Genomic DNA, 26795 nt, shown 5'->3' with positions numbered 1-26795 from the left:
GCTTACAGACCTAGGTGTGACGGTGTTTATGAGAGACATTGAAGAGTGGAGCACATAGTTAGACTTTGTGGTGGAGGTTTGAGGTGTTGGGCTGTGAGGACCAGTCCAATACTGCCTGCAGAGATAGAGGAGCTCACATAGAGATGGAACTTGATGAGCTTGAAGTGACCAGGGGGAGCATGAATACAAGCTTACACAAAGGCGCAAAAGGTGTGGGAAGTAGCTGGCTTGCTCCAAAGGCAAGCAACATCAAACTGAGTTTCCATGGTATGTATCCTCGATATACTTCTTTGGACATTATAGATTGCTTTGTGATGGTTTTTGGTATAGGAATTCTGAGCTGGATGGAGAGTGGAGGGTGAAAGCCTTCTGTACGGACAGAGTGGGACTTCTTGTTGCTGAGGCTTTTGACACTCGCTGCATGATTACTCTTGAGATTAGTGACAAAGACTTCGCCAAGTTCGAGTTGCTGTGGATGCAATCACAAGGCTTCTTCAAGCAAACCAATCTGCATGATGCTAGGATTTCCAAGTTGGTGTTCAAGTTGTAGGCCTGGAGGAATTACCTGAGCAGCTTCATGTGGTGATCTTGTGAAAGCCTTACAAGTGGAAATCATCAAAGGAGGATGATCTACCCGTGGAGGACCAATGGTTGACTATAATATTCCAGAGACAGCTAGAGGGATTACTACCCGTGGGGATCAACGTGGAGCAGCCACAAGGATCTCACTATGAAGGAAACCAAGGGCCAGGATTCGGATGGTTTGATGTCGGTTTGAAATAGACCAAAGATCCATGACACTTTGCAGCATTTGGTCATTGTGGGCACATCCTGTAGTCTGTTTGCAGTAGCTTTGCACGATGCAGGTGCACACAGACACGCAGATCTACATAGACACACACGATGCAGGTGCGCATAGACACACAGATCTACATGCTGTAGAAGAGCCATCAGTTTGGTGCACTGAGGATCCACAGGAAGCTCAGCAGCAGACTCACCTAGACCAGCCAATGAAGTCTGAAGGAGACATACGCTGATTTAGGAGAGTTCTACCACAGTAGGAGCAGGAAACAGAGTCTGAGCCTGGTGCCCTACCTCAGCAATTGTTTGCTGCAGGTGATGCTACAGATGACAAGTTTTTGTACTTGGATCAGTTATCTTTATATAAAATTGTTTGGCTGTACATCTATGTGTAATCTCTCTCTCTATTTGAAGTGTTCTCTCTCTCTCTATATACAAGCACATGGAGTGAGTTGGCATTTGAAGTCTTCGTTGTGAGATCTCGAGACGTTGTTTCATTCCATTGTGCAGAGGTTTGCTGTAGCAAGTGATCCCAAGCACAAGAAGGCATAAAAGTGTCCTTTTGTTGTTTTGGCAAAAAACTCACAACTTGATGAAGACTTGCCTTTTGACGATTTCCTCTCTTGAGATAAAGGTAGACTCATAAAAAACCATCACATTGCCACGTGTCACAGATGGGCGCCGAGTACGGGGGGTCCCAAGCCCCCGCCTCCTAGCCACGCCACAGCCTCTCCCTTGTCCAAAAAGCTGGCAGGACATTGAGAGAGGGGCTCATTGCCTCAATATATCCAAGGAACCCTTGCTGTCACTTGTGCTTATGAGATTCATCCCCCAATTGTCCATGTGTCCTCACGTGCTAAGGAGCCTTTTTTCACCCCTCCAATATCCAATTAATCCAAGGTACCATGAGGAGGTTTGAACCACACACAGACCCAATGGCAATAAATTCTACCCCCTCCCCCCATGGGCCAAACATCCGAAACAACAACTTGACAACTTGGCGCCATTAATGCGACTCCCCACACAAGTCAAACCCATCGTAGGGTTGCAAGAGACGCCACACACCTGGCCCAACACACAGAGCCAACAAATACACGGATTGCATAGGCCATCACCCTTGCGTTATCCGCCTCAAAAACCGCGCCACTGTTTGCCACAAAATTTGCCAAAAAGCACCTGGATCTCGCATGTGAGGGCTTCTTCTTTCCCTGCTCTGATACCACTGTTGGCAGCCGCCGCATGGCTGCCACGTGTCACAGGTGGGCGTCAACTATGGGGGGTCCCAAGCCCTCGCTTCCTAGCCACCTCACAGTCTCCCTTGTCCAAACAGTAGAACATTGGGAGAGAGGCTCATCGCCTCAATATATCCAAGGAACCCTTGATGTCACTTGTGCTTATGGGATTCATCCCCCAATCGTCCACATACCATCACGTGCTAAGGAGACTCTTTTCACCCCTCCAATATCCAATTAATCCAAGGTACCATGAGGAGGATTGGACCACACACAGGCCCCAATGGCCATAAATTCCAACACACATGTGATTGCAAAATGCTCACAAGTGTATTGTAACATAGTTTTTCACCTAGAGCATGCTTGAAAATAAATCTGATTTTAAAAAACCACAACTTGATGTAGACGTGCTTTTCAAAGATTGCCTCTCGAACATCATTTTTGATAATATTTTTTCACTTTGGAGGCCTCGGATTGGACTAGCATACTCCTTAGGACTCGGCTATTCTCCTCTTGAGAGAGCTTATGATAGAGTAGACTGGGGATGTTTGTAGGGTATGCTATTGCATTTGGTTTTTAGACTCATGGATTAGGCAAGCCAAATAGTCAAGTTCCTATCTGGGGTGCTAAGGGAGATAGATTTCAGATTTCCAGATCAATTTGGCAAAGATGCCCACTTGCTCCTCTATTGTGCTTATTTGTGGAAGAGGCCATGAGCCTCTATCTTAGATTGTAGTTTGACATCCTTGGCTTGAGACTCTTCCTCAAACAAGATGAGGAGTTGCTAGATAAGGAGCTTGCAGATGACCATCAATTTTTTGGGATTCCTCCCCTCAGGCCTTGATTGCTTCTAGGACAGCCTTGCAAAAGGAGCTAGATTCCCTAGATTTGGGTTCAGATTTTGGTTTCACTTGGGTTCATTGAGGCTTATTTGTCAGGTAATTGGGTTGTTGTGTTGGCCTTGGCATTTCTTCTTTGTAGCAATTTGCTCAAGCTTGGAGGAAACATCTATTTGGCGTTGAGCTAGGTTGGATCTTGTCCCTAAGGCGACAGTCGTTAATAAGGCGTTGTTGGCCATTGCGTGGTTTGTTTGCATGTTGGTGTTACTCTAGGGATTGCATTACAGAGCTCAAGGGGTCTATTAGGAATTTTCTTTGGAGCGGACTTGATGGGTCCATAGTGGCCTGGTTTCTCTTGACCCATGAGAGGGATTAATATCTTGCTCCTGATATTTAGTGCAAAGTTGCAAAGCTTGTTCTATAGGGGACTTGTGCCAGGTCAGAGGATTTTTTCTTACAATGCACTGCGTCTTGTACTCCTTTCTCAGGTGGTGAGTAGTTGGACCCCACTAGGTGGATCTTTACTACTACATGAGCTTTTAGAGTTGTAAGGTAGGCATGACTATCTTCTTGTGCCATCACATCAAATTGTCATCGTGAAATTATATGCTTGACATTGATATTGTTTGGAGATTGGACTTTAATTTGGATGGTTTAAATCCCATCGGCTTGGAATTTTTTTATCAAGTAATTACTTGTATAATACATTTCAAGTACTTTTGCAATTCTTGAAAATAGAACTATTAGTAATTTGTAGAGAGTCTCCCTTAATGAAGTAAAATGGATAAATTAAATGATTGGGGGCCACTCTTGGTAAGCAAGCACGGGTCCTTAGTGTGATATCAAATTTGTTGTCTTGCAAGCTTTAGAAAAATTCTCACAGTTGATGGCTAGTCCACATATGTGTCCAAAAGGTGTAGAGGATTTATTGAGGGATTTGCTCCCAAGGCTAATGTTTCTCTTGAGAGGGCATCCAAAGAGGTCAGCTGTAGACACCTGCCAATATATTTACTATATCAAAGAAGGGAACTGGTTGTGACAAGGGTGGTTGAGACAAGGGTTGTTCTAGATTCTAGTGCATCTCTTGAAGAGGCATGTCCTCCTAAAGCCAAAGTTGCCACTCCTATTACTGAGGAAGCTTGTCGAAGGCTCATCAATGCTCGGAAAGTCCTAGAAGAGAAGGAGCTCTTGCTCTAATAGCCTTGGAAGGGAGATGTCATCATTTGTTTGGATGGCAGCATCAATCTCAATGATCCATCTGCTAGCTCCTCGCAAGTGGAATAGACATGAGGCTTCTCTAGAAAGGGGCATATGTGCAATGTGGCTTCATGCCTTGAAGGAGCACGGTGGTCTTTCATCCGATTGGGCTAAATTGATATACTTACGGGCTGTAAGTGTGATATCGGACTTACAATGCCCTAGGAGATACTACCTCTCCATCTCCTCTTTGCATTAGGGGTAAATTAGAGGCCTCGGCATAGACTTGAGGATTGACAAATCTCCCCGTGCCTCAAATTATTGTGGCAAAGGTCACATTGTAAGAGCTTCTTCCAAGATTCAATGCCTAGGGTTAGGATTTGAACAATGGGCTTGCCTAATAAGGCCAAGCTATGCATCTTTGGATCAATGATCATAGTCCTCATGACCCACATTTCTCCTGTAGCTTTAGGAAAGTTAATATAGTTAGCCCTAGACTAGGATCCTAGACTAGGATCCATAAGAGGGATTTATGTATTAGACACCCAAGTTATTGACTATTGGGCTAAGGTGTGGCAGAGAAATGTCTCTAGAAGTCTTTAGATGTCTTGAGTAGATGGACACAAGCTATGTCCTACGTAGGCTAGGTGTAGAGCAATTTGCCGCACCGATGGTGTGATGTGTTGTTCGTGTGTTTTGCCCATAGCTTGGATTGTTTTGTGGTTGGTTCGGGTATAGCTTGGATTTTTGTTTGGTGGATTGCATTAGTATTGTTTTTGAGCAGGAGATCCAACAAGCTTCAATGAACCATTGTGTACTGGTGAAGAAGTTCATCAATTGCAACAAGCATTGTAGATGGGTGTGTATCATTAGTATGTGGGCAGATCTAAGCCCGCAAGGCACTTATAAAAGAACCATGATGATTTGCATTGATGGTTGGCTTTTATATTGGGGTTCAAGTCCATCAAGTGTGAGGTGAGCTGTGGGTTCGAAAGCTATTTTTGTAGCATTTCCTCTAAGACTTTGAATAGAGTAGTCTTTTGGGGGATATACTCATCTTTTATAAGACTAAGAAAGTGTATTTGGAGCATTTGAAGTTAGTATTTTAATTGATTTGACAACGTAAGCTATTAGCCACAATGTCAAACTATGACTTTTGTTAAGGAAGCCAAGTACTTGGGCCATATAATCTCTGAGGAGGGAATACATATGGATTGAGAGAAAATTAAAGTCATTCTAGAATGGCGAAGTACAACCACTCTAGAAGAGTTGCAAAGTTCGGGGATATTATGTCAGGGATTATGCAAAAGTCGCAGTGTCTACGCTAGATCAGCTTATGGAAAAGGAGAGTACCTTTACTTGGACAGAGGAGGCTAGAAAATGTTTTAATATAATCAACAATCGATACAGCCCTCGTACTAAAGGTAATTGATCAAAATGAACATTTTGTACTTGAAATAGATGTACTTGAGTTGTTGAAGCTGTGTTGATCGAAGATCTATGACCAGTGGCTTTTTAAATTAAAAAGTTCGATTGCCCAAAACAAGGCTATTCGTCATATGAAAAAGAACTCTATATTATCAGTTATGCTCTGAAAACATAGAGGCACCATTTGTATGGTGCTAAGTTTGAAATGCTGATATGAAATTCTCTTTGATTAAAAGAGTAATAAATGGTTTTGCAATTTCCCTAGTTAAAAATCCGAATCTCAAGGTGAACTGCGTTGATGGCCTGAACCCAACATGGAATAATCTAGTATTGTTCCAGCCCATCTGTTGTCCCGCCTGTTGTAGACAACACTTGCCGTGTAACAGCATGCCAATTTGGCTGCCTACATAGGCCCGCCTGCTGGCTTGCTTGTTGTCACTAATGTGGCAGTCCACTAGGCTGGCTGCTGCAGCCACGTTGCCCTGTGCTGCTGTACGACTGCAATGGCAGCTGGTTCGCTGTGTTGCCTTGGCCTGAATAGCCAGACAGATGTCCATAAGCCTGAAGTATGCTCGTGACATCCCTTTCTATGGAAGCTGAAATAACATAACACTCCAGCACATAAAATTTCAGCTGGTTGTACACTGATGTGGATGCCATTACATATGGTCCATACTGTGCCTGATCATGGTTTGAAAGCTTGGGAGTCGGACCCTTATGAAGTGAAGATCTTCATAGACTTGACCTAATATAAATGATTTTTTTAACAATACATATGATATGTCGAGTATCTTGCCATAAACTGTAAACTTACTTGTTGTGTTCCATATGTCTTGACTATGATGTCACTTTTATTCAAGTTAATGAATTTACGACTGCATGAATGAGATAAAGTAATATGTGAAAGTGATGCCTTACTTGGAGTGGTATTTTCTAGATGCATTTGCAGTAGATTAGATTTTCTTTTGTGGTGCTTTTTCTTTGAAACACACTCCACCCCCAAGAAGCAGGCTGAGGGAGAGGGAGAAGAGGATCCAGCCATTATTTTTTTGTTCTTTGGCAATTCCCTCTTCTAATCAATGCTACCAAGCCAATCTGCCAGTAATCTTTACGTGTATTATCCTTTCAGATCATATGTGGAAAGCGGGAAAAATAAGAAAAGGGAGACTTTTGTCATGTGCTTTTTTAAATGGATAGTTAATGTTTCCAGTCTTTTGGATCTTAGTCTAAATTATGTTTTGGTTCTTACAGTGCTTTGGACGGTCTTATCAATGTTTGGCAGATTCAAGGCAAAGGGTATACTTCTTTCCTCTCTTTTTTTGGTTTATTGTTTTCTGAATAAACACAAGTTTGGTAATAGCAGGGAAAGCCTAGCTAAGGTACTGGGATTAATATTTGAAAATGGTAGCAGATGTCAGGATGGGGGAGCTAATACTCCCACTCTTAGCACTCACATTTTGTGTGATCCCTACTCTCTAATATAGTCAAGCTTCTCCACCTATTTCTTTACTCCGAGCTGCATACTTACTGTCTCTACTTTGCACATACTCTCTCTATCTCTTGCCCTTGTCACTCTTATATTCTCTGCCCCCTCCCATCTCTTTCCCACCTCCATCTTCCTTTTCTCCTCCATATCTTACCCCCATCTCCACATTTGCCCCTGCCCCTCTTGGATATTGGTATTGGAGCCATTTTCCTCGGGCCTCTCTTCACCTTTCACCCAGCTGATCTTTTAGGGCATGTTCACAGTACTCGATATTTGCATACGGCTCACAACTTGTTCCTGATAAACACGAATAGCTAGAGGGAGGAGACTCCCATTTTTGTTCATGATCAGCAAAGGTGTTCACATTGTGGCAAGGGATTGCATCAGCTAGTTGTTGTGACACTCTAGTCTTTCCTCTCTTCCAAGGACCCATAGGCGTCCGAGCAAATAGTCTCCTTCTAGCAAAACCACCCAACATGACCCACATTCGCGAGTCAGCTTCAATAGAGGTCTACTCGCACATAATGGTAACATGCATAATTCTTTTGAGCATGGACACAAGGTGCTTCTACTCCCTAGACAGTTCCTTGCCAAAGTTAGCCAATTGCTAGTGTTCTAACCCATTAATCATTAAAGCCTTTGGGTTATTACTAATTTACCTACCTCCTCTGTCATGGGCATCCACAGCTTGTGGCCATGCTGGACTGCCCATGCAGGCAGCCAGCTCAGCAGCAGCCCACACAAGCAGCCACGCCATGTGGGACTGCCACACAGTCAGCCACCAAGGACAGGATGCAGCAACAGTCGCAGCAGAGGCGCCAGCTCAGCAACGCCACATCAACAGCCAGTTGGCTGCCACGTGGACTGGTTGGTGCCACATCAGCAGCTAGTTGGTCATGTCAGCCTAATCGGTGGGCAGCAGTAGGGTCGGCCCTGCTGGTTGGTCAGTTTTGAGGCCCAAGGGGGCCTATAAAAGGCAGCCCCTTGGCCTTCATTTCTGATCCCACCTCAAGCCTTCCAGCCTTAAGTGAAGGCAAAAGATTCTTTCAAAGAAAGGAACCTTCTATTAATGCTCGAAAGATTTCATACAAAACAGCAGCCCCGCAGGTGTTGAGTATGGAAAAAACCGGAAAAGGCTGAAAGAAAGAAACCGGCATGTTCCAGAGAAACCCAGCTCACTGCCTAGGGGATCTCTGGAACTAGGGCTAACAGCCAAGTGGGGGGACTATACAGCCAGCAAATCCCTCACGGAGTGAAGATGTAGAAAACAACTACAGGCCAAGCCTTGCAGAAACGAGCACGCCTCTCGATAGTCGCCCTGGAGCCTAGAGTCCCGCGCTCCCAGGTGGACCGTAGAGTGTAAATGATATCTTGCCATATGGCAACTAGGGTAGCCGCGGGTGGAACTGCCATCACAAGACTACAGCGAGCCACCCAAATGTTCCAAGTCGTGATGCTGGCTACCACCTAGAGGATACACCCACACCTTCCTTGTGGAATCATCTATAAATGTGACAAAGTACCGTGCACCTCCAAGTGAAGGACTAGGCATCTCACACACGTCTGTATGCACAGGCTCAAGTTGAGCATCTTTATGTCCTAATCTCCTTTTATGAGGACACTGTAACTGTCTACCATATATGTAGTGCTCACAAAACTTTAAATCAGAAAATTTAAGAGACGGTAAGTAGCCAAGGCGAGCCAATTGCTCCATTCCACTTATGCTCATATGTCCCATCCAGCTATGCCACATAGAAATATTCGGCAGCTCGGTGGCATGAATATCAGCATGATTACATACTTTAGCATGAAGAGTATACATTGTGTCAACCTTAGAGCCTCTGGCAACAACCAGGGCACCTTTGGTGACCTTCCAGAAACCATGACCAAAGCTGGTCACAAAACCTTCGTCATCCAACATGCCAGTAGAAATCAGATTTTTCTTGACTTCGGGTACTTGCCTGACATTGTGAAGCATAAGCTGAGTACCATCAGCAAATACAAGCCTGACATCTCCAACACCGACAATACTGCATGCATGATTATCCCCTAGAAAAACGACTCCATTACTGCCTGCTGCATACCTTACAAACAATTCTTTGTAAGGTGTAACATGGAATGAGGCACCTGAGTCAATGATCCAAGAGTGCATGTCTGCAAAATCTCCTGCATGGAGAGAATGAGCATCCAAAGTAGAGAGAAATAGAACCTCTCCCTCACTGTCATAACCGTGTGTAGAATGAAGCTCTTCAATCTTCACACTGCTCTTGCCATTGCTTACTGGTACAATTGCTTTTGCATCTGACGCATCAGTGTTTTTGGCTTTGTCTCTCTTATCATTTTTCAGTTTAAAGCACTGCTTTTTGGTATGTCCCTTTTTGCCACAGTAGTAGCACTCAACATCTTTGTTGGAGCGGGACTTGCTCCTTCCTTTTCCCCTTTTGTTAGGCTTTACTGCATCTTGAGCTTTCAGCTTCTGCTCTTCTTGCAAAATCAGCCCTGTGATATCTGAAAAACTTATGAAAGTGTTTGCATTTGTTACAGCTGTGGTGAATGTATCCCAACTTTCAGGAAGAGAGATCAAGAGTGCCATACCCTTGGTTTCCTCATCCACCACATACTTTTGATTTGCAAGTTGAGTGACAATTGAATTAAACTCATTGAGATGTGCATCCATGGAGGTCCCTTCCTTCATCTTCAGATTGAAGAACTTGCGCAACCAATATATCTTTGTGGCTACACTTTGCTGCTCATATGTGTCCTGTAGCTTTTTCCACACACCCCAGGCTGTTTTTTCACCATCCACATTCCAAACAACACTCTCATGGAGTGACAATTCAATTATGGACTTTGCTGACAGATCAGCTAGTGCCCAAGCATCATCAGTTGTGCCAGTGGGCTTCACACCTTTGTGTATAATAGGAGCATGAAACTGCCTGAGAATTAGCACATTCAGGACCATCTTTTTCCACATTGGGTAGTTAGCAGCACCCTGCAACTTTTTGAAGAGAAGATTCCGAGGATGAAGCCATTACAATCAGCAAGAAATATAACCCACACTTGGGTGCCTGACTCCCTGCAAACTAAGTGCACAGATGCACTTGTAGTAGTGCTCAAAAGTTAATTCCTACAATGGAACACAGGACCTGCAACTTTCTCCCACTTAACAGTAAATACTGTCTGTTTCCTGCCTGCTGCAGATCCAGAACAGCAATACTTAATGCATTAATTGATGCTCTGTAGTACAGTACAGCAGTACCTTTATTTGACACAATGTATGTCCCTGCTGTAACAGTGAAAACAGCACTATTTTATGCACTTTAAACTTCAGTAAAGTGACTGTTTACAGTCCAAAAGTTGACTCCGGACAGTACCTGACTGTACTTTTTAGTACAGCAACAGAAATTGACTGTAAAACTGTCCAAAACTGTCAGAATTAGACTTTCTCTTGCCTCTATAACTGTGTTACATAGTTTAGAACTTGAATGAGGCAAAAGCCCCTTGACTGGAAGCCAATTTTTGAAGATTTTAGTGCATACACCGCTTTCCCAAAGCTCCACTGATCACATAAAGCATCTAGGTGTTTCCCCCAACACTGATATGCATAACAATGTCAAAAGCCCCAATTTTAATTGCACATTCAATGCTCAATGTAACAATGTGGTACACACTGTATCATATGCATCTGCCACTGTCCCGTAAGTCATAAAATGCATCAAATCCTTGCACAAATCAACTCCAATCAGGCGGATATACGCAAACAAGTGCGTGTATAAGCCAATGCTTGGCTGTGGCTACAAAAGCCCCTTGATTCCGCAATTCAAAAGTGAGAATTCCTCTCACATAGGAGGCATAGATCTGCAGATCTACCTCACTGACAATACATCTGACCCACAATGCTCAGGTATGAGCTCAAGATATGCACATGTACCTGCAAGTACACTTGTGCGATAGATTTCGACAGAAAAGATGAAGAAAAAGAAAAAAAAAAAGGCGGATCTGAGCCTAGCCGGCGTTGTTGCTGATGGCGTTGCTAGCCCACCAACTTGCCCAGAGGGCCCTGCTTTGCATCTCTGGGTCAATGATACCCAAGCCTCCTAGTGCCTGCAGCAGCATGGTCACCATCTGCCAAGCTACTCGGGCCCTAGTGTTCCTCGTGCCATCTGAGCCTACCCAAAGGAAGTTCTGTACTAACCGTCGTAGCTGCCCAATGCATCCTCTGTGAAAGCACCAATAAGAGGTGATATACTAGGCCGTGGCAAGAAGGACCTGGTTTGCTACTAGGGTGCGACCTGCTAGGGAGAGTTTGGCCGTGCTCCAATAGAGAAGCTTGCGCCGAACACTCTTCAGGACCGGGGCAATCTACTGCTTTGCTGTGTTGTCAATATCCACCTAGCATCCAAGGTATCTCGTTGTCTGGCCCCGCAGTATCCATTTGAAGCCAAAGTCACTCCCCCACTCACGGATCTCCTCCTCAAAGCCTGTGAAGAAGCCTATGGATTTCGTCCAGTTGATCCGTGCTCCCGAGGCCTCACAATAAATAGCGAGGGTGCCTCTGACTCTCTCCAGACTCGCTGTGGTGCCCTCAACATACAAGGCCGTGTCCTCTGCAAACTCTGAGTCAAGTAGCTCCTCCTCCTGTCTGATTGGGAGCCTCAACCCTGTGAGACCCGCCATGTGTGATCTCAAACAGTAGCCCAAAGCCTCCGCCACAAACAAGAAGAGGAAGGGAGCGAGTGGGCAGCCCTGGCGGACCGAGCAAGAGAGAGGAAAGGCCTCGCCTGTGTGTCCTCTGATGAGCATCTGACTAGAGCTCCCTGCATATAGCGCTGAAACTCCTCTGACCCATCTGTCCGAGAAACCCAATCTCCTCATAGTGCCCTCCAGGAAAGACCACTCCACCTTGTCGTAGGCCTTCTTAAAATCCAAGAGAAGGACGGCCAGCGGCTGTGACTCCTCCTTGGACCAATCCACTGCCTCCTTCGCTCAGTCGTCTGCCACCCTCGCTCAGCCCCCCGGCTACCCCTCTGCCGCCCTAGCTACCCCCCCGCTACTCCCCTCGCTACCTCCTCCGCCCTGTCTGCTATCCCCTTCGCTTTGTTTGCTACCCCCCCGCTACCCCCTCCGCTTACCCCCTCGCTACCCCCCCCCCCGGGCTACCCCCTCGCTACCCCCTCCACTCTGTCCGCTACCCCTCCGCTCTGTCTGCTACCCCCCCGCTACCCCTTCGCTACCCCCTCGCTACCCCCTCCACTACCCCCTCGCTACCCCTCCGCCACCCTCGCTCAGCCCCCCTGCTACCCCTCCGCCACCCTCACCACCCCCTCGCTCAGCCCCCGTCCCCCCCCCCCCCCCCTCCAAACTTCCCCCCCCGCCCAGCTGTGTCTCTCTCTCCCTTTTTTTTTTTTCCACAGCTGTCTCCCCCCTCCCGCTTTGCTCCTAGGTACTTAAATCGTCATCCCCAAAATTCAGCACTCTCTTAGTCCCTAATTTTGTCATAATGGACTGTTCAATCATATGGCTAACTGAGAAACCAGCTTATCAACGGGAGACTCCTCTCTCCCTTTTGCACTCGGATTATAATCCATGTGTATGGGATTTTGAGTTAAAGGTGTAAACTCAGCACCTTGCTCTTGGATGAACTCGTTTCTCCCTTCATTTCTGAAGGAAAACTCCCTATCAAGAGATTCTTGAAGGAGAGATGAAGGTAATTCTATACGTGGGTTATCACTTGCTTGGTACTATTTCCTTTTTGTTTTTCAATAGTATGCTTATTAAGAAATGAAATGTTTTCCTACTGTTCAGTTACGGACAATGGGGACTAGGTCTAGCATTTGAGGGTGGACCCCCTTGCTTGGGGTTATGGGCATTAGTGACCCACAAGAGTGATGGCCTCTCTTTGAGAGGGACATTTGGAAACCACACCCCACCTGAGTACCCAAACATGGGACCAATCAAATGCACAGATTGCATACCGACCTAGGAACCATTCAAGAGAATGTTCCCTGAGCTTTGGGTGTGGGCTTGGTAGCAGGCCAAGAGTAAATGGAGATACAAGATAAGACGACAAACAAATAAGCTCAGTATGGCTTAATTATGACCTTAGAGTACGTCAATAGATAGTCTAACCTGTTAGGAACCCGTGGGTACTATCAGAATTAAATTCTCATAACTTTGAAATTTTAGGGTTTTGGGAGTGACGTGGCAGCTGACACGTGGCAGACTGCCACATGGAATCTGAGCTGGCAGGTCAGTCCACCTGTCCCACACATGTGGCAGCATGCATGGCAAGTGGCAGGGCATGCAGGCCAAGTGTTTGGTCCCAAATCTGGTAGATTTGGGGCAGGTTGTGGGCTGTCCTCTTTGGGACTGCAGCCCACCAAAAATCTGGGACAAGTGTCCACCTTCCACTCTAGGCCTAAGGGGGGGGCTGAGCCTATAAAAGAAGGCCTCTCCCCTTCATTCCACACATGAAAATTTCGTCACTTTTCTTCTCCCTCCTTTTGGATGATGCAGCAGAACCTCTCCAGCTCCTTGGGTGCAGCCAGCTTCTCCCCAGGCCATTCTCTCACCTCAGCGGCACTTTCTCTCTCTACAACAGCACATTCTCTCTCTACAGTTCCAGCCCCTCCTCTCCAGAAATCTGCCCCCTCTCAGCTCTTCTGGAACAGCAGCAGCATCCTCTCTCCTTCACCTAGCCTGGAGCAGCCACAGCCCCTTTCTCTCTCCTGCTGCAGTCTTTCTCTCTCTACTGCAGAATTTCTCTCTCTACTGTTCCAGCCCATTTCCCTTGCAGAAATCTGCCTTTCTGTGCACTTCTGGAACAGCAGCAGCTCCTCTCTTACATCTCCTCCCTTGGGATCAGCATTGGCACTCTCTCTCTACAGCTATCACTCCATAAAAGCTTTCTCTCTCTAGCCTACACGCTATTTTTCTAAGCTGTTCTCATTCCAGCCCCATTTCCACACTCTCCTCACCCAAGGTAGCTTCAGAGGCATCAAGGACTTCATCTACAAAAGGGTCAAGTCACGAAGGGAGCCTGTATTGTCAAGTTTATCTCATTTACAGCACTATTTCATGTTGTTTCTACTATCTTTCTAGAAACTAGTGCTTGTCTCTAATGATGGATGTAAGTGGTGATTGTTGCAGGCTTCTTCCTTGTGGATTGGGCAAGCCAAGAGTTGAAACCTGAGCTTGGAGTCCTCCTTTTTGTTGTCTTCCTTGTACATATGCTCTTGAGTCTTGTATCTAGGTCCTAGGTTTTCACTGAGTTCATCAGTTTGGAAGGTGCATTGCACCTTGGTCTTGTATCTCCATTTTCAAGAATAAAGTGAGCCTGGATAAGGGGGGGGGGCCGTCTTGGCCCCTTAATCATATTGCATTTTCCAATGATGTCACTTTGTGTTTAAGCTGTATAAGTCTTATTTCCAGCTTAATTGCAAACTCTTAAGTTCAAGTATATGTGTTTGGCAACTCGCAATCATCTCATTCAAATGCCTCTGCAAAATCCGTTGTCTGAATTGATAGAAAGCACCGAGTAGTTTACATTGGTATCAGAGCTTAGGCAGTGGTCCTGTCATGGCAGGCAAGGTGGACTGCTGTATGGCAAGGAAGGGGGGGAGAGGCTGCTGTTGCATGGCAAGGTGGGGGGGCGGCTTGCACATGCACGACCATGTGTGGGTGGGGTAGGCCAATATTGCCCCCAAGGGGTGCCCTGATGAAGGGGGTGACCTTTGGTGAAGGGTCTTATGCCCTTTGGTGAAGGGGTGGTGTCCTTTGGACTGCCCACATGTCCCTTCATACAAGGTGGGTGCTTGTCATGTGACCCATTGCGGAAAGGGTGTGTCACTTCGTGGAAGGGTGTGCCTTATTGTGAAAGGGCATGTGTAAGGACCAATTTGTGTGCATGACGTGAAAGGCTGCATCCATTGGAAGGGGTGTGTCCCTTTGTAGGGTTGTGTCTTTTTGTGAACGGGTGTGACCCTTGATATGAAGGGGTGTGTCCCTTCTCATAGAATGAATCCCTAAAATGAAGGGGTGTAACCTTTAACGAAAAGTGTGTCCCTTAGGTGAAAGGGTGTGAGGTGTCCCTTGGTTGAAGAGATGTGTCTCTTCATGAAGGAATGTCTGTTCGACGAAAAGGTCTGTCCCATGGTCTAGGACAGCCCAAGCACCTGAAGGGGCACGAATATTGTTGTGCCCATTCACGTCATCTGGTGATGTGAGGGTTTTTAGAGGCCACAATGGAATCATATGGGCCAGTGGGTGGAAAATGTTCAACTTCCTCTTTCCATCTCTTCCATGCGCAAATGAGTGCGGCAGTGGGTTGGTATCAGGTGGAGGCTAGAAGGTGAGGGGCATTTACTACAGGCAGGAACAAGTTTCTCTGATACCATACAAAATCGTAGTATTAGCTCTCAAATACCGTTAGAGAGCTAAGGAGCACAAAGGGACTGCAATGAAAGAAGAGAATAGGAATATCTGTATTGCATAGAATGTCTGAAGATTATGAATTATACAATGAGGCCTCTTTTATGTAGAGAGTGAAGAACCACCAAAGGAGTGTGCTCCAAAGGGTCTGTGCATAAAGAGGTGTGTACCTCTTGTGAAGGGTGCAATCCTTAATGAGAGGGTACAATAGTAATGGATAGAAGTGACCTGTTCATAAGAGTATGGCTCTGTGGAAGAGTCGGGCTCTTGTTTGTAGCTCTTGTGAAGGGTTGTGCCTCATGGAAATCGTCCCATTGAAAATCCCTTACCGTCCATTCATCCAATTATAAGGTTTTAGGAAAGGAATACGCCACAGGTGTGTGCACACACATATAAACACTACCTATGTGCACGCAGGCATGCACGTGCATATAAGGTTTAAAGACTTTCAGAGGTGCCAAATGTCTGTAAAATTTTTGTAGTCAAATACCAAGGTGAAGTGTATCTAGGGCTTTGTGACATGATCATTTGGGGTCTTTCATGCTAGATAATATATTTTGCTATCTCCTAGGGGAGTCAGTATAACCTCATATGTACATGTGTGCATATGAGGTTTTAAAGATTGTCAGAGGTGTCAAATGTCTGTAAAAGTTTTGTAGTCAAATGCCAAGGTGAAGTGTATCTAGGGCTTTGTGACATGATCATTTGGGGCTTTCATGATAGATTATATTTTTTGTTATCTCCTAGGGGAGTCAATATAACATTAGAGCTATTATGATGTTTTTTAATTGTTATTATTTTGGTTTCTCTGCAGGGATGGCTTGTCGTTAGTTAGCTCAGTAGGTTGTGTGTCACCTGGTCAAAGGAGGTGGCCTGAAGAGCTTGCTTGGCACCCATCTGGAGAGTCTCTATTTGCGTGTTATAGTGCTGATGGAAATGATAATCAAGTAGCTATTATCAGCTCCTTACCCAAGGTAAGTGTGTCCACCTCCTCAGCTAGCTTTTCCGGACTGAGATTTTCTGGAAGGCATGATTTTTTAGATCCTTGATCTATTACTTACTGTTTCAGGCAAAAGCACATTTCCTGGAGGAGAAGCCTCATGAAAAAGGGATTATAAACAGTCTTGTATTCATGCCTTGGAATGACACCGCTTTCTTTGCAACTGGAGGTAGTGATCATGCAGTTGTTTTGTGGAAAAAGAAGGAAATTTGTAATTGGAAACCTTCCATTTTGCACAAGGTACTGCATTCTTCTGCAGTTATGGGTGTTGCTGGTTTGCAGCACAAGCCGCTAATGCTGTCTGTTGGAGTAGACAAGCGAGTTATTGGATTCGATACAGAATATGGCAGGACAGACTTCCGTCACCAGCTCGACACCAAAGCTTTAGGAATGTTACCAAATCCAATGGACCTAAATCTTTATATGGTTCAGACAGGGTAAATATTGACTTTTAAACTATGCTACGATGCAGAGAGAAAGGTGGTCCTGCTGTAGAATCTTCTTTCTTATGCGTAATTTACTATTTTATGTATGGATAATAGATTATTGCTCAGATCTCTGGGCTACATTGTCTGGAGGATAACTACAATCTTTTGGGGTGGGAAATTTTCAGGACTCCAGGACGACAGGTCCGCTTGTTTGACGTTCGTCTTCACCCATCTGAGCTTCATGCATTTGGCTGGAGACAAGAGAGCAGCGAATCTCAGTCAGCACTAATAGATCAGAGCTGGTCCCCTGATGGATTTTACATTGCGTCTGGATCCGCTGATCCAAAATTTCACATTTTTGACATTCGATACAATAGCATTGCACCATCACAAAGTGTCAAGGCACATCAAAAGCGGGTCTTCAAAGCTGCTTGGCATCATACCTTACCCCTATTAATCTCAATCTCTTCAGATCTGAATATAGGTCTCCACAAATTCTCCCTGTAAGGTGCTGATGCCATTTCTATCAGTTCCTTCTTTTGGGGGGTTTAGAGATCTTTGATTATTGGTGCATTCCATGATTATTTGAGATGTTTACACAACTTTCATATCTGAAGGTATTAGTCAATTTGAAAGCGACTTCCCTTCAATGCTTTCTTCCCAATTTCACCGAAGGTCAACGTGTGAGCAGCTTGCTGTAAATTATTTTTATGTTATCTGCCCATTTACTATTGGTCACATTCTGTTCCTAACAAGTTTGGCTCAGTTGGTGAGCCTTTTTGTCTGTCTTTGCAGTTATAAGAGAAGGCAGAAGATGAATAATACGTTGTTTAGGTTGATTAGACATAAGATCTAGGGAGTGGTGATTTTTTGTAATTGCTCACGTCATATCAACTTAATCATCACTTTAATTTGAGTTTTTGTTATTGTTTCTTGTTTTCGTTGCCATAGGGTTTTGGGAGTCTCGAGTATTACTTCAACAGTTTGAAGAAGAAAAAGGACATAGTAAAGTTCCACATACTGGTCGTCAAGGATGTTTTTGTTTAGAGTGTCGTAATCCAACATTCCAGGTATGTGCTTATCTTGATATGTCAATCCTTTCAGGATCTATGGTTTGGGTTTTACTCTAGTCTGAAGGGGAGTGTTACTCGCCATTCAAAGTTCTATCACTCAGAGGTCAATGCTAAAGGCACATGGGTCCTAATCCAGGGGCTAATGGTTGTAGGGATCATGAGGCAGCTTAGTGTTATGATTTTGCAATGAGGGTACCGCAGATGGGAGGGCACTCGATGGTCTTGTTTTGATCCTCGTGCTAGTTTGGTCTCTGGTGCACTAGGCTGGTGTCCGACGGCATTCGAGAAGCAGTCTTCTCTCTAGAAGAAATCTAGGAGCTGCCATTGTCTGCTGCTGGTCAGGTGATGATGCATGAGAGCCGTTGACCTCTGAAAAAAAATTGGGAGACATTGCTGCTCAATGTGGCCGCTGCTCAAAGGGAGTGATATCTTCCAGGTGTCTCGTAGTATTAAGGGCTTCTAGTGAGTGGACGCTCATAAAAGTGCAAATCCTCAACTCACACAGCTCGGATGGACACATGTAATGAAACTGCCCTCGATCAATTGTGAAAAGCAGTTTTTTTTTGGGGGGACCCCTCTTGGAATTTATATCTGTCCACCCTTTCAAGCAAGATCTTCAGCCAAATATTGGCCTTTTCGACGGATGTTTCCCCATTTCTATAAAGAGAATACATATATTGTAGTGGTTTGGGAACTAGGTCCCCTGGGAATGACCTAGTTCCCAAACCCCTATATTGATCGCTTTTTAGGCAACCACTGTATGTCCCAAGGGGTAGGAATCTTAGCTAAAATTCCTAAGAATATTCCATCCTAAGCCCCCCCCCCCCCCCCCCCCCCCCCCAAAAAAAAAGACACACGCAGGCCCGCACGAGTCAAACATGCTCTATACAATATTGTCTTGGTGGCATGTGGTTGCATCGGGGATATTGGAATTTGTTGAATGTCCATCTTAAAATTACTCGATGGGCATCCCTTCGCTTCAAATGTATGATCAGCACATCAAGAGAGTGATGGTATGGGGGAAGATGGCGAAGGGACATGCCTTGAGGATGGAAGCGTCTAGTAGCCTGTGAATACTGGTTTCCATCCATTGGAAGTTATGAGAGAGTCCCATCATGATAGTATGTCTCTTTGACCATCTCTACATAGGTGACAATCTAAAATGAAATATCTGTGTGTAGGGATTGTGCTTTGAATCGTATGAGTATCATATCTTTAGGGGAGCGTTTTGATATGGGCTTGTTGAAGTGGGATTCAGAATAGTAACTCTAACCTAGCTAGTCAAAGATTTGCGGTTGTTTTAAATCGTTCGATCGGCGATTTAAAACGTTTTGAACGTTTTCTTAGAAAAAATTTGGCATTTTAAATCATCCACGTAGCATATTTTTCTCGCCAGCCAACTAAGATCGGTTATCGTGCGGTTGAAACAAACCATGCGGTATTAGTACCAAACATACTGCATGGTAATTTAAACACCATCTGGTATTGTTATTTTATTGTGCGGTAAATATTTAGATGTCTTTTGCCACCATACTATTATTTATTATTTTTGAGAATCTTGTGCGACTGTTGAGGTTGCTTGATTCTCATAAACACAAAGGACAAAAGAACAAGGATCTCCAAGGCAAGAGGATTGAATGAGGCTTTACAAAAAAATGTGAGTTCTAATGTATCCTTGTGAAAAGTATTTTGTGTTGGATGTGCAGCTCGTTTTTGCCTGGATACAAGTGATTTTTATTATGTTATCATAATGTTTTAAGTTTCTAGTTAGGAAAAAAATAAGTTTGTATTAACTTTTAAGATGGAAAATGTTGTATAAGTTTATAGTAGTAATTACGAAGGCAAATAGTGTTTCATCTTTTCTTAGTAATTGGTAGATGTATAAGGTCTTCATTTTGGTTAGTAGATTAGAGAGTGGATGCTTGATAGAAGGAAATTGTTGTTATTTTGAAAGATTATATCTTTTGATAATTAACAAACTATATGTTAATACATTACTATAGTACCATTTTAAAAATATTTTAATGTTTATTACAAACTATATCAATCCAGTATATGCAAGAAGATAATTCAATGAATATAATATACATATATTTTTAATGGAAAAGATATTGTATTATATTCGATGCGAACTGATTACGAGGCTCGCTATGTTGGCTTTGATAAGTTGGTTTGCACTCTACAAAATATCTACTTTTTTAATATCTGAAGATAAGAATCTTGAAACATAAATATATTTGTAATGTAGATGATATTGTATGATATATGACTTGAATTGGTTGTGACGCTTGCTATGCTGGCCTTGATAAGCTTGTTTATAGTCTAGCTGTTTGTGTGGCTTACTCATGCTAGCCTTAATCAACTTGCAAATTATACATGCCATGAATCTCGATTACCTAAGAGTTTAGAATTGGATATTAAAACATAATACAATTAGCTAGGAGTTTAGAAGTGGATATTAAAACATAACACAATGAAGATGGGAAAATAATTGTTGTCAAAGACTCAAAAGAGTATAGATTAATGCCCAATCTAGTTGACATGTGATTGTTATAAAAAGATGTAGAAATAGTATGTATACCTATATACCTTCATAATGCGTGAAATATCGACATTAGTTAACAAAGCTTGATGTTACAAATGATGAAAGTGCAGATAGATGCTTACTTGAGAAAGAGTAGGACATGAGAAAAGGCATCTACTTATGTCGAAAGGGGGCAAAACAATCGGATGGTTTCTCTCTCTAAAGATATAATTGGCTTAACACCAAATGTCACATGCTAGATATAGATACTAATAAGGAAAGCAAAGCTCCTTGAAAATGCTAACAAATATTAATGACATCAAATTGTTTCTCTTACATGGACACCAATCATGGCAGATAGATTGGAAGAACATACCTCATGTGAAGAATCTCCTGCCCTTATGAAGAATAGGGTGGGTTGTCAGCAATCCTAAGTTGCAATTTGTGGACGCTAGCAAAATCTTGCGAAGCCGCGGGATTTTGTTAATGTGTTAAACAGGGATGCAACATTTGTAATAAAGTGTTCACGAGATTTGCCATAAGTATGACAAAATATTTATTGGGCAATGAGAAAAAACCCTCTAAGGGACTAGATGCTCAGAGACTTCAAGTCTTTTATACATTTCCAAAAAAATATTCTCTCACAAGTCTTCAGTACATATCCAAAAAATGTGGATTGCCTGAGTACATGTCTATCTAGCTCTTTGCAACCCTTGCTATGCAAAGTAAGCTGCGCCTATGCCAAGGGTGTCATATCACGTGCCACCGGTGTGTTATAAGATGCACATGCACTTCTAACCTTCAGGGTGTTTACAAGGCAAACTAATTGATATTGATGATGGCATGGCAAAGCATAATATCCAATGGATATATCAAAGTGTTCCTAGCATACATGGTACAATGGTCCATTGTGCACATATGTAATGGTGGACATAGGTAGTGTAGATGGCTTGGGCACTGCAAGACCATTAGAAATTTGGATCCATATCTTAGTTTTCTCTACCCACGTTGATATGCTAGAGAGCTTGTTGCCCATCCAAGGCTTGTTGGTGGTAGGCGGTGGTGAAACATGTCTGTTCTTGGAGCACGTTCTTCACATCTTGCATACCCCTTGTCTCAAGCTATCAACCTCTTGTTGGAAACTCCACAAGTCGGTGCTCATACATCGCTTCTTGGAACCTAAAGTCTTCCTTAAGAGGTCCAGGAGAAGGTTGTGCTTGTGCTCGTCATGCTCCCATGTTCATGAAGATGTCTTAATAAGTGACTAATATACAAATCATAAAAAAGCATGAGCAATGGCTCTATATACTTACAAAACTCGAATGGCAAACAAAAACAATTTGATAAATGAAATTATGGACGCGAGTAGTTCTTTTCACGTGAACAAGGACTCCCAAGGTCTAATGGTGGTAATGCAATTACCAGTATATCTGGAGCTACTGCCGGTCTAGACTGATGTGTTTGAGGTGAATTGGCAAAGTCCATGGAGTGGCCCAACATGACTCTTGTATACAATGTCTTTGCAAAAGAATGCAAAGTACATTGTGCAATGCTTTTGCGATCACACTCTTGTAAAGAAAGTTTGCATTCTCATGCATGGCATGTTGTGTGCAACCTTTTATGGGACATCGTCCGTGGTTTGCCACATAATTGCCCCACACTGATGCTACCCGCTAGTCGATGACAATGGACCTAATCCAATCCCACTTCCACCCTTGAGGATCGGCTTGCTTGTACATTTGTGGTTGCCTCAACCTTCCTATCCTCCGTCAAGGTAGCATCAGCCACCTCCATCAAGAACTTCATTGCCCCTTTGGCACGAGATTCTTGGTCTTGGGCCTAATATGCAACTTGTGTAGATGGTGGTTGTGAGGAGGTCGCCATTGATGATTTGCTTGGAATTGAAAGAAGCCTAACATCAAATTCAAAAACAAATGAGCCACACATCTATTGTGTAACTTTGTTGGGGAAAGGAGGGATCACCTAAATAGATTAACATCGCATGATGAATAACAACATATGCATTATTGGCATTTGGATATTGAGTAATTGACATAAAGGAAAAACAATTCTCATGTGCTACAAAATGAAGATGGAATTGTGAATAAATATACATAAAGAGGACATTATACCAAAAATCTCACACTTGTAATCATTAACATTAGAACACTTAATTTTTATAACAAATCAAGCAAATAAAACATTATACTATAGATCCTCAAAATCTCACACTTGTAATCATTAACATTAGAACACTTCATTTTTATAACAAATCAAGCAAATAAAACATTATACTATGGATCCTAAACCTTAGACCCAAATCCTAGGTCTAAACCCTAAAGCCTAGACCCTAAACTTCGGACCCTTGACCCTAGACCCTTGCTGCTACATCTAGACCCTAAAACCTAGATCTTAGATCCTAGAGCTTAAACCCTAAACCCTAAACCCATAGATCTTAAACTTGAAATTACAATCAGTAATTTGTAATATATCTTGATTTGTGCAACAGGTTGGGGGTGCATACAAACTATTGCACAAATGAAGAAAATTTCTTGATTTGTGCAATAAATTGGGTGCACCCCCAACTTGTTGCATGTTATGCACCCCCAACCTATTGCACGTGCAACAGGTTGGGGGTACACCCAACCTATTATGCAAATCAATATGTTTTATTATAATTTAGAGTTTAGCTAGGGTTTAGGATCCACGGTATATGGTTCAGGGTTTAGCGTATAGGGTTCAAGGTTTAGTATCTAAGGTGTAGGATCTAAGTTCTAGGGTCTAAGAGCTAGGTTCTAGGGTTTAGGATGTAGGGACAAGGGTCTAGGGTCAAGAGTCTAGGGTTTAGGATTTATGATTTAGGGTTTAGGGTTTATAGGTTAGTGTGTAAGGTTAAGAGTTTAGAGTCTAAAATCTAGGATCTAGGGTCTAAGGTCTAGGGTTTAGGATTTAGGGTTTAGGGTTTAGGATCTAGGGTTTAGGGCTTATAGGTTAGTCTATAGTGAGTTTAGAGTCTAGAATCTAGGGTTTAGTGTTCAGGGATTAGAATTTAGGTTTTAGGGTTTAGGCTTTAGGGCTTATAGGTTAGTGTATAAGGTTAAGAGTTTAGAGTTTAGAATCTAGGGTCTAGGGTTTAGTATTTATGGTTTAGGGTCTAGAATCAAGGGTTAGAATTTAAAGTTTAGGGTTTAGGGTTTAGGGTTTAGAGTTTAGGGCTTACAAGTTAGTGTATAAGGTTAAGAGTTTAGAGTCTAGAACCTAGGGGTTAAGTTATATGGTTTAGGGTCTAAGGTCTAGGATTTAGGGTTTAGCGCCTAGGGTCTAAGGTTTAGGATTTTGGGCTTATAGGCTTAGGATGTAGGGCTTATAGGTTAGTGTATAAGGTTATGAGTTTAGAGTGTAGGGTCTAGGGTCTAGGATTTAGGTCTTAGGGTTTAGGGTTTAGTAAGAAATACGTAAACATGCATTCTAAAAGCAATGCAATTTATACCCAATGGGTACAATACTTTGCACACGCTATAAACTAAGTAAGTTTATGGCTTGTGCAAAGTCACGAATAGGCACGTGGGCCAAAAGCACGTAGATGCATATTTTTGAACACTCATGCATGATGCACGATAAGAAACAAGGAAATATGCATTTCAAACCATGTAAATGATATCTGAAAGGAATTATACTTGACATATGCCTTAAACAAAGTGTTTTTGTACAAAGTATCATATCCATTGGAGGCAAGCATATATGCTAGAAGCACAACGAGGCGTACACCCAAAGATGATGCATGGTAAGATACAAGGATTCAATCATATTTATTTCAAACCATTCAAATGATACCAGATGGGTATGATACTTTGAAGCAGCCTTAAACTTCCTAGTTTAAGTCCTAAAAAAGTATCATACCCATTTGAGTCAAGCACCTAGGATAGAAATACACTGATCATATATATTTTTCAACACTCATGCATGATACATTATAAGAAACAAGGAATTATGCATCATAAACTACACAAATGATATTCGATGGATATGATACTTTTCACAAGTCTTAAACTAAGAAAGTTTAAGGCTTTTGCAAAGTATCATACTCATAGAAAATAGGCACATAAGCTAAAAGCACACTGATGCATGTTTTTAAATATCTAGCTTACAAATCCATAGTTTATGATTTTGTACATAAATTTCCTTAGTTTATGATTCTCTTATATTTATATTCTCTTAAATACTTATATTACTTATTCCTAATCATATTTTTTACTTCATATTGTTCAAATATGAAAGATCCATGGGCTGTGGTTCTTATTTTATATGAATAATTCAATAAATTATAAAATTATAACATTTATATATTCTTAAATTAATAGAATAATTATATTTTTAAATTTATATCAATATTTTTAAAGTAATTATATTTACATACTTTTAATGAATATAATAATTATATATTTTTAGTTATATATATTTACAAATTATTTTTTTAATATATATTATTTATATAATTTTATAAGTTATACGTATTTATAATTTTCAAAATGATGTTTTTAATATATATTATTTATATAATTTTATAAGTTATACTATATATATTTTTAATGAATATATATATACACATATATATTTAAATATATAAATGAGAGTAATAACGTTTAATTAAAAAAAAAACAAATATATCATGTTTAAATAATCTATAGGTTACACAATGTATTAATATATATACATAGTTAATTAATATATTTTTATATTATTTATTATATATATATATATTCCATATTAATAAAGAGGTAATGTGCTAATGTTGTGGAGGAGTTGAGTTTGAGAGAAATATCTCCCCAACCTATTGCATACACAACGAGTTGGGGAGTCCCACCAACTTGTCACATGTACAATAGGTTTGAGAAATCTTGAAAAGTCTCAATTTGAAGTTGTTACCCAAGTAATAGGTTTGAAAAATATTAAAAAGTTTCAAAATTTTCAATTTGAAGTCATTACCTACGTAACAGGTTTGGAAAATATTGAAAATTTTTAGAAGCACATAGAAAAGCAAGTTTTTAGAAGTTGTTGCATATGTAATAGGTTGATAGGTCATGAGAGTTTTTTGAGAAATCTTGAAAACTTAGAAGTTGGTATATACATAATAGGTTGGGAGGCAGAATTCAAAGAAATTTTAGAAAGGTTTATAAATTGAAGTTGTTGCATACGCAATAGATTGGAAAGTAATTCACCTGTTGCAACATTTTAAAAAATTTTGCCAATTCGTGCAACAGGTTGAGATGAGGAGAGAACCACGGTGTTTGAAGAATGAAGAGTGGAATGAAAGAGGGAGTGGAGGTAATGCTACTTATACTTAAAATCTGCTCTAAATCTAATTATTTCCTTGCCTCTCATAAAATCCCTACTCAAATATCAATTCTGTCTCATGGGTTGCTCCTCCTCCTCCTAGGTACTCCCTCCTACCCTCTCCTTCCCCTCTCTCCTCTCCTCTCGTCCCGTCCTCCTCTCCTCTCCCCATCCATATCTTCTCTCCTCTCCCGCGACCTCCTCCCCCCCTCTCCCCCTCTCCCAATGGCCTCCCTTCCCCCCTCTCTTCACCTCTCCCCTCTCCCACCCACTCCCCCACCCCCTCCCTCCCTCCCACTGCCCCACCCCCTCACTTCCTTCTCCCTCCCTCCCATTGCCACCCCACCCCCTTCTCCTCTGGCCCTCCCACTGCCCCACTCCCTCCCTCCCTCCCTCCCTCCCTCCCATTGCCGCCCCACCCCCCTCTCCTCTGGCCCTCCCACTACCCCACTCCCACCCTCCCGCTGCCCCACCCCCTCCCTCGTCCCTCTCTCCTCCCAGTGCCCCCCCTCTTCTTGTCATCCCACCCCCTCCCTCCCTCCCACTGCTCCATGCCCCTCTCCCACTTCTCTCTCTCCCTCCTATTGCCCCATGCTCTTCTGCCATCACCTCCTTCCCCCCCCACCCCCGTCCGCCCTCTCTCTCTCTCTCTCTCTCTCTCTCTCTCTCTCTCTCTCTCTCTCATATTGACCCGGGGGGGGGACTGAGAGGAGGGGCGAGTTTGTCACCGAATGGAAGTGGGGGGAGAGGGAGTGGGTGGGTGGGGAGGGAGAGGAGGCTGAGGAGGAGGAGGAAGGGAGGAGAGGGGTAACCCCCCACCCCACCCCCTAGCTTTTGCGTGTGTGTGTGTGTGTGTGTGTGGGGAGGCTAGCCCCTTGCACCCCCTCCGAGTCACCTACCATGCCCTCCCTCCCTCTTGGCCTCTCACTCTCCATCTTGCCTCCCTCATGGCCCACGACCCGGCTTGCGCCCTCTGCTGCCCTCCCTCCTGACCCTCGGCTTCCTCCCCACCTCTCACCCTCC

General features: G+C 43.0%; 1 protein-coding gene across 3 annotated transcripts in view; it reads left to right on the top strand.

Moving 5' to 3' along the window:
* Positions 1-18381, top strand: part of LOC147899094 (uncharacterized) — a 43846-nt gene extending 25465 nt beyond the window's left edge. The window contains exons 4-9 of one of the 3 annotated variants that reach the window (XM_087378644.1): positions 6749-6793; positions 16228-16387; positions 16483-16850; positions 17027-17344; positions 17793-17911; positions 18067-18381. In XM_087378644.1, the coding sequence (XP_087234770.1) occupies positions 6749-6793; positions 16228-16387; positions 16483-16850; positions 17027-17344; positions 17793-17829 (928 nt within the window). In that variant the 3' untranslated portion in view covers positions 17830-17911; positions 18067-18381. Of the gene's footprint in view, positions 1-6748; positions 6794-16227; positions 16388-16482; positions 16851-17026; positions 17626-17792; positions 17912-18066 lie in introns of those variants that run through there. The other 2 variants (XM_087378646.1, XM_087378645.1) reach the window with 2 other exon arrangements.
* The last annotated feature ends 8414 nt before the right edge of the window (positions 18382-26795 follow it).

The sequence above is a fragment of the Dipteris shenzhenensis genome, chromosome 8 (assembly GCF_047967505.1).
Source record: "Dipteris shenzhenensis isolate YYH24624 ecotype China chromosome 8, Dip_SZ_1.0, whole genome shotgun sequence".
Taxonomy (NCBI): domain Eukaryota; kingdom Viridiplantae; phylum Streptophyta; class Polypodiopsida; order Gleicheniales; family Dipteridaceae; genus Dipteris; species Dipteris shenzhenensis.
Note: the sequence above shows the minus strand (reverse complement) of the source record. Positions and strands in the feature narration are given on the sequence as shown.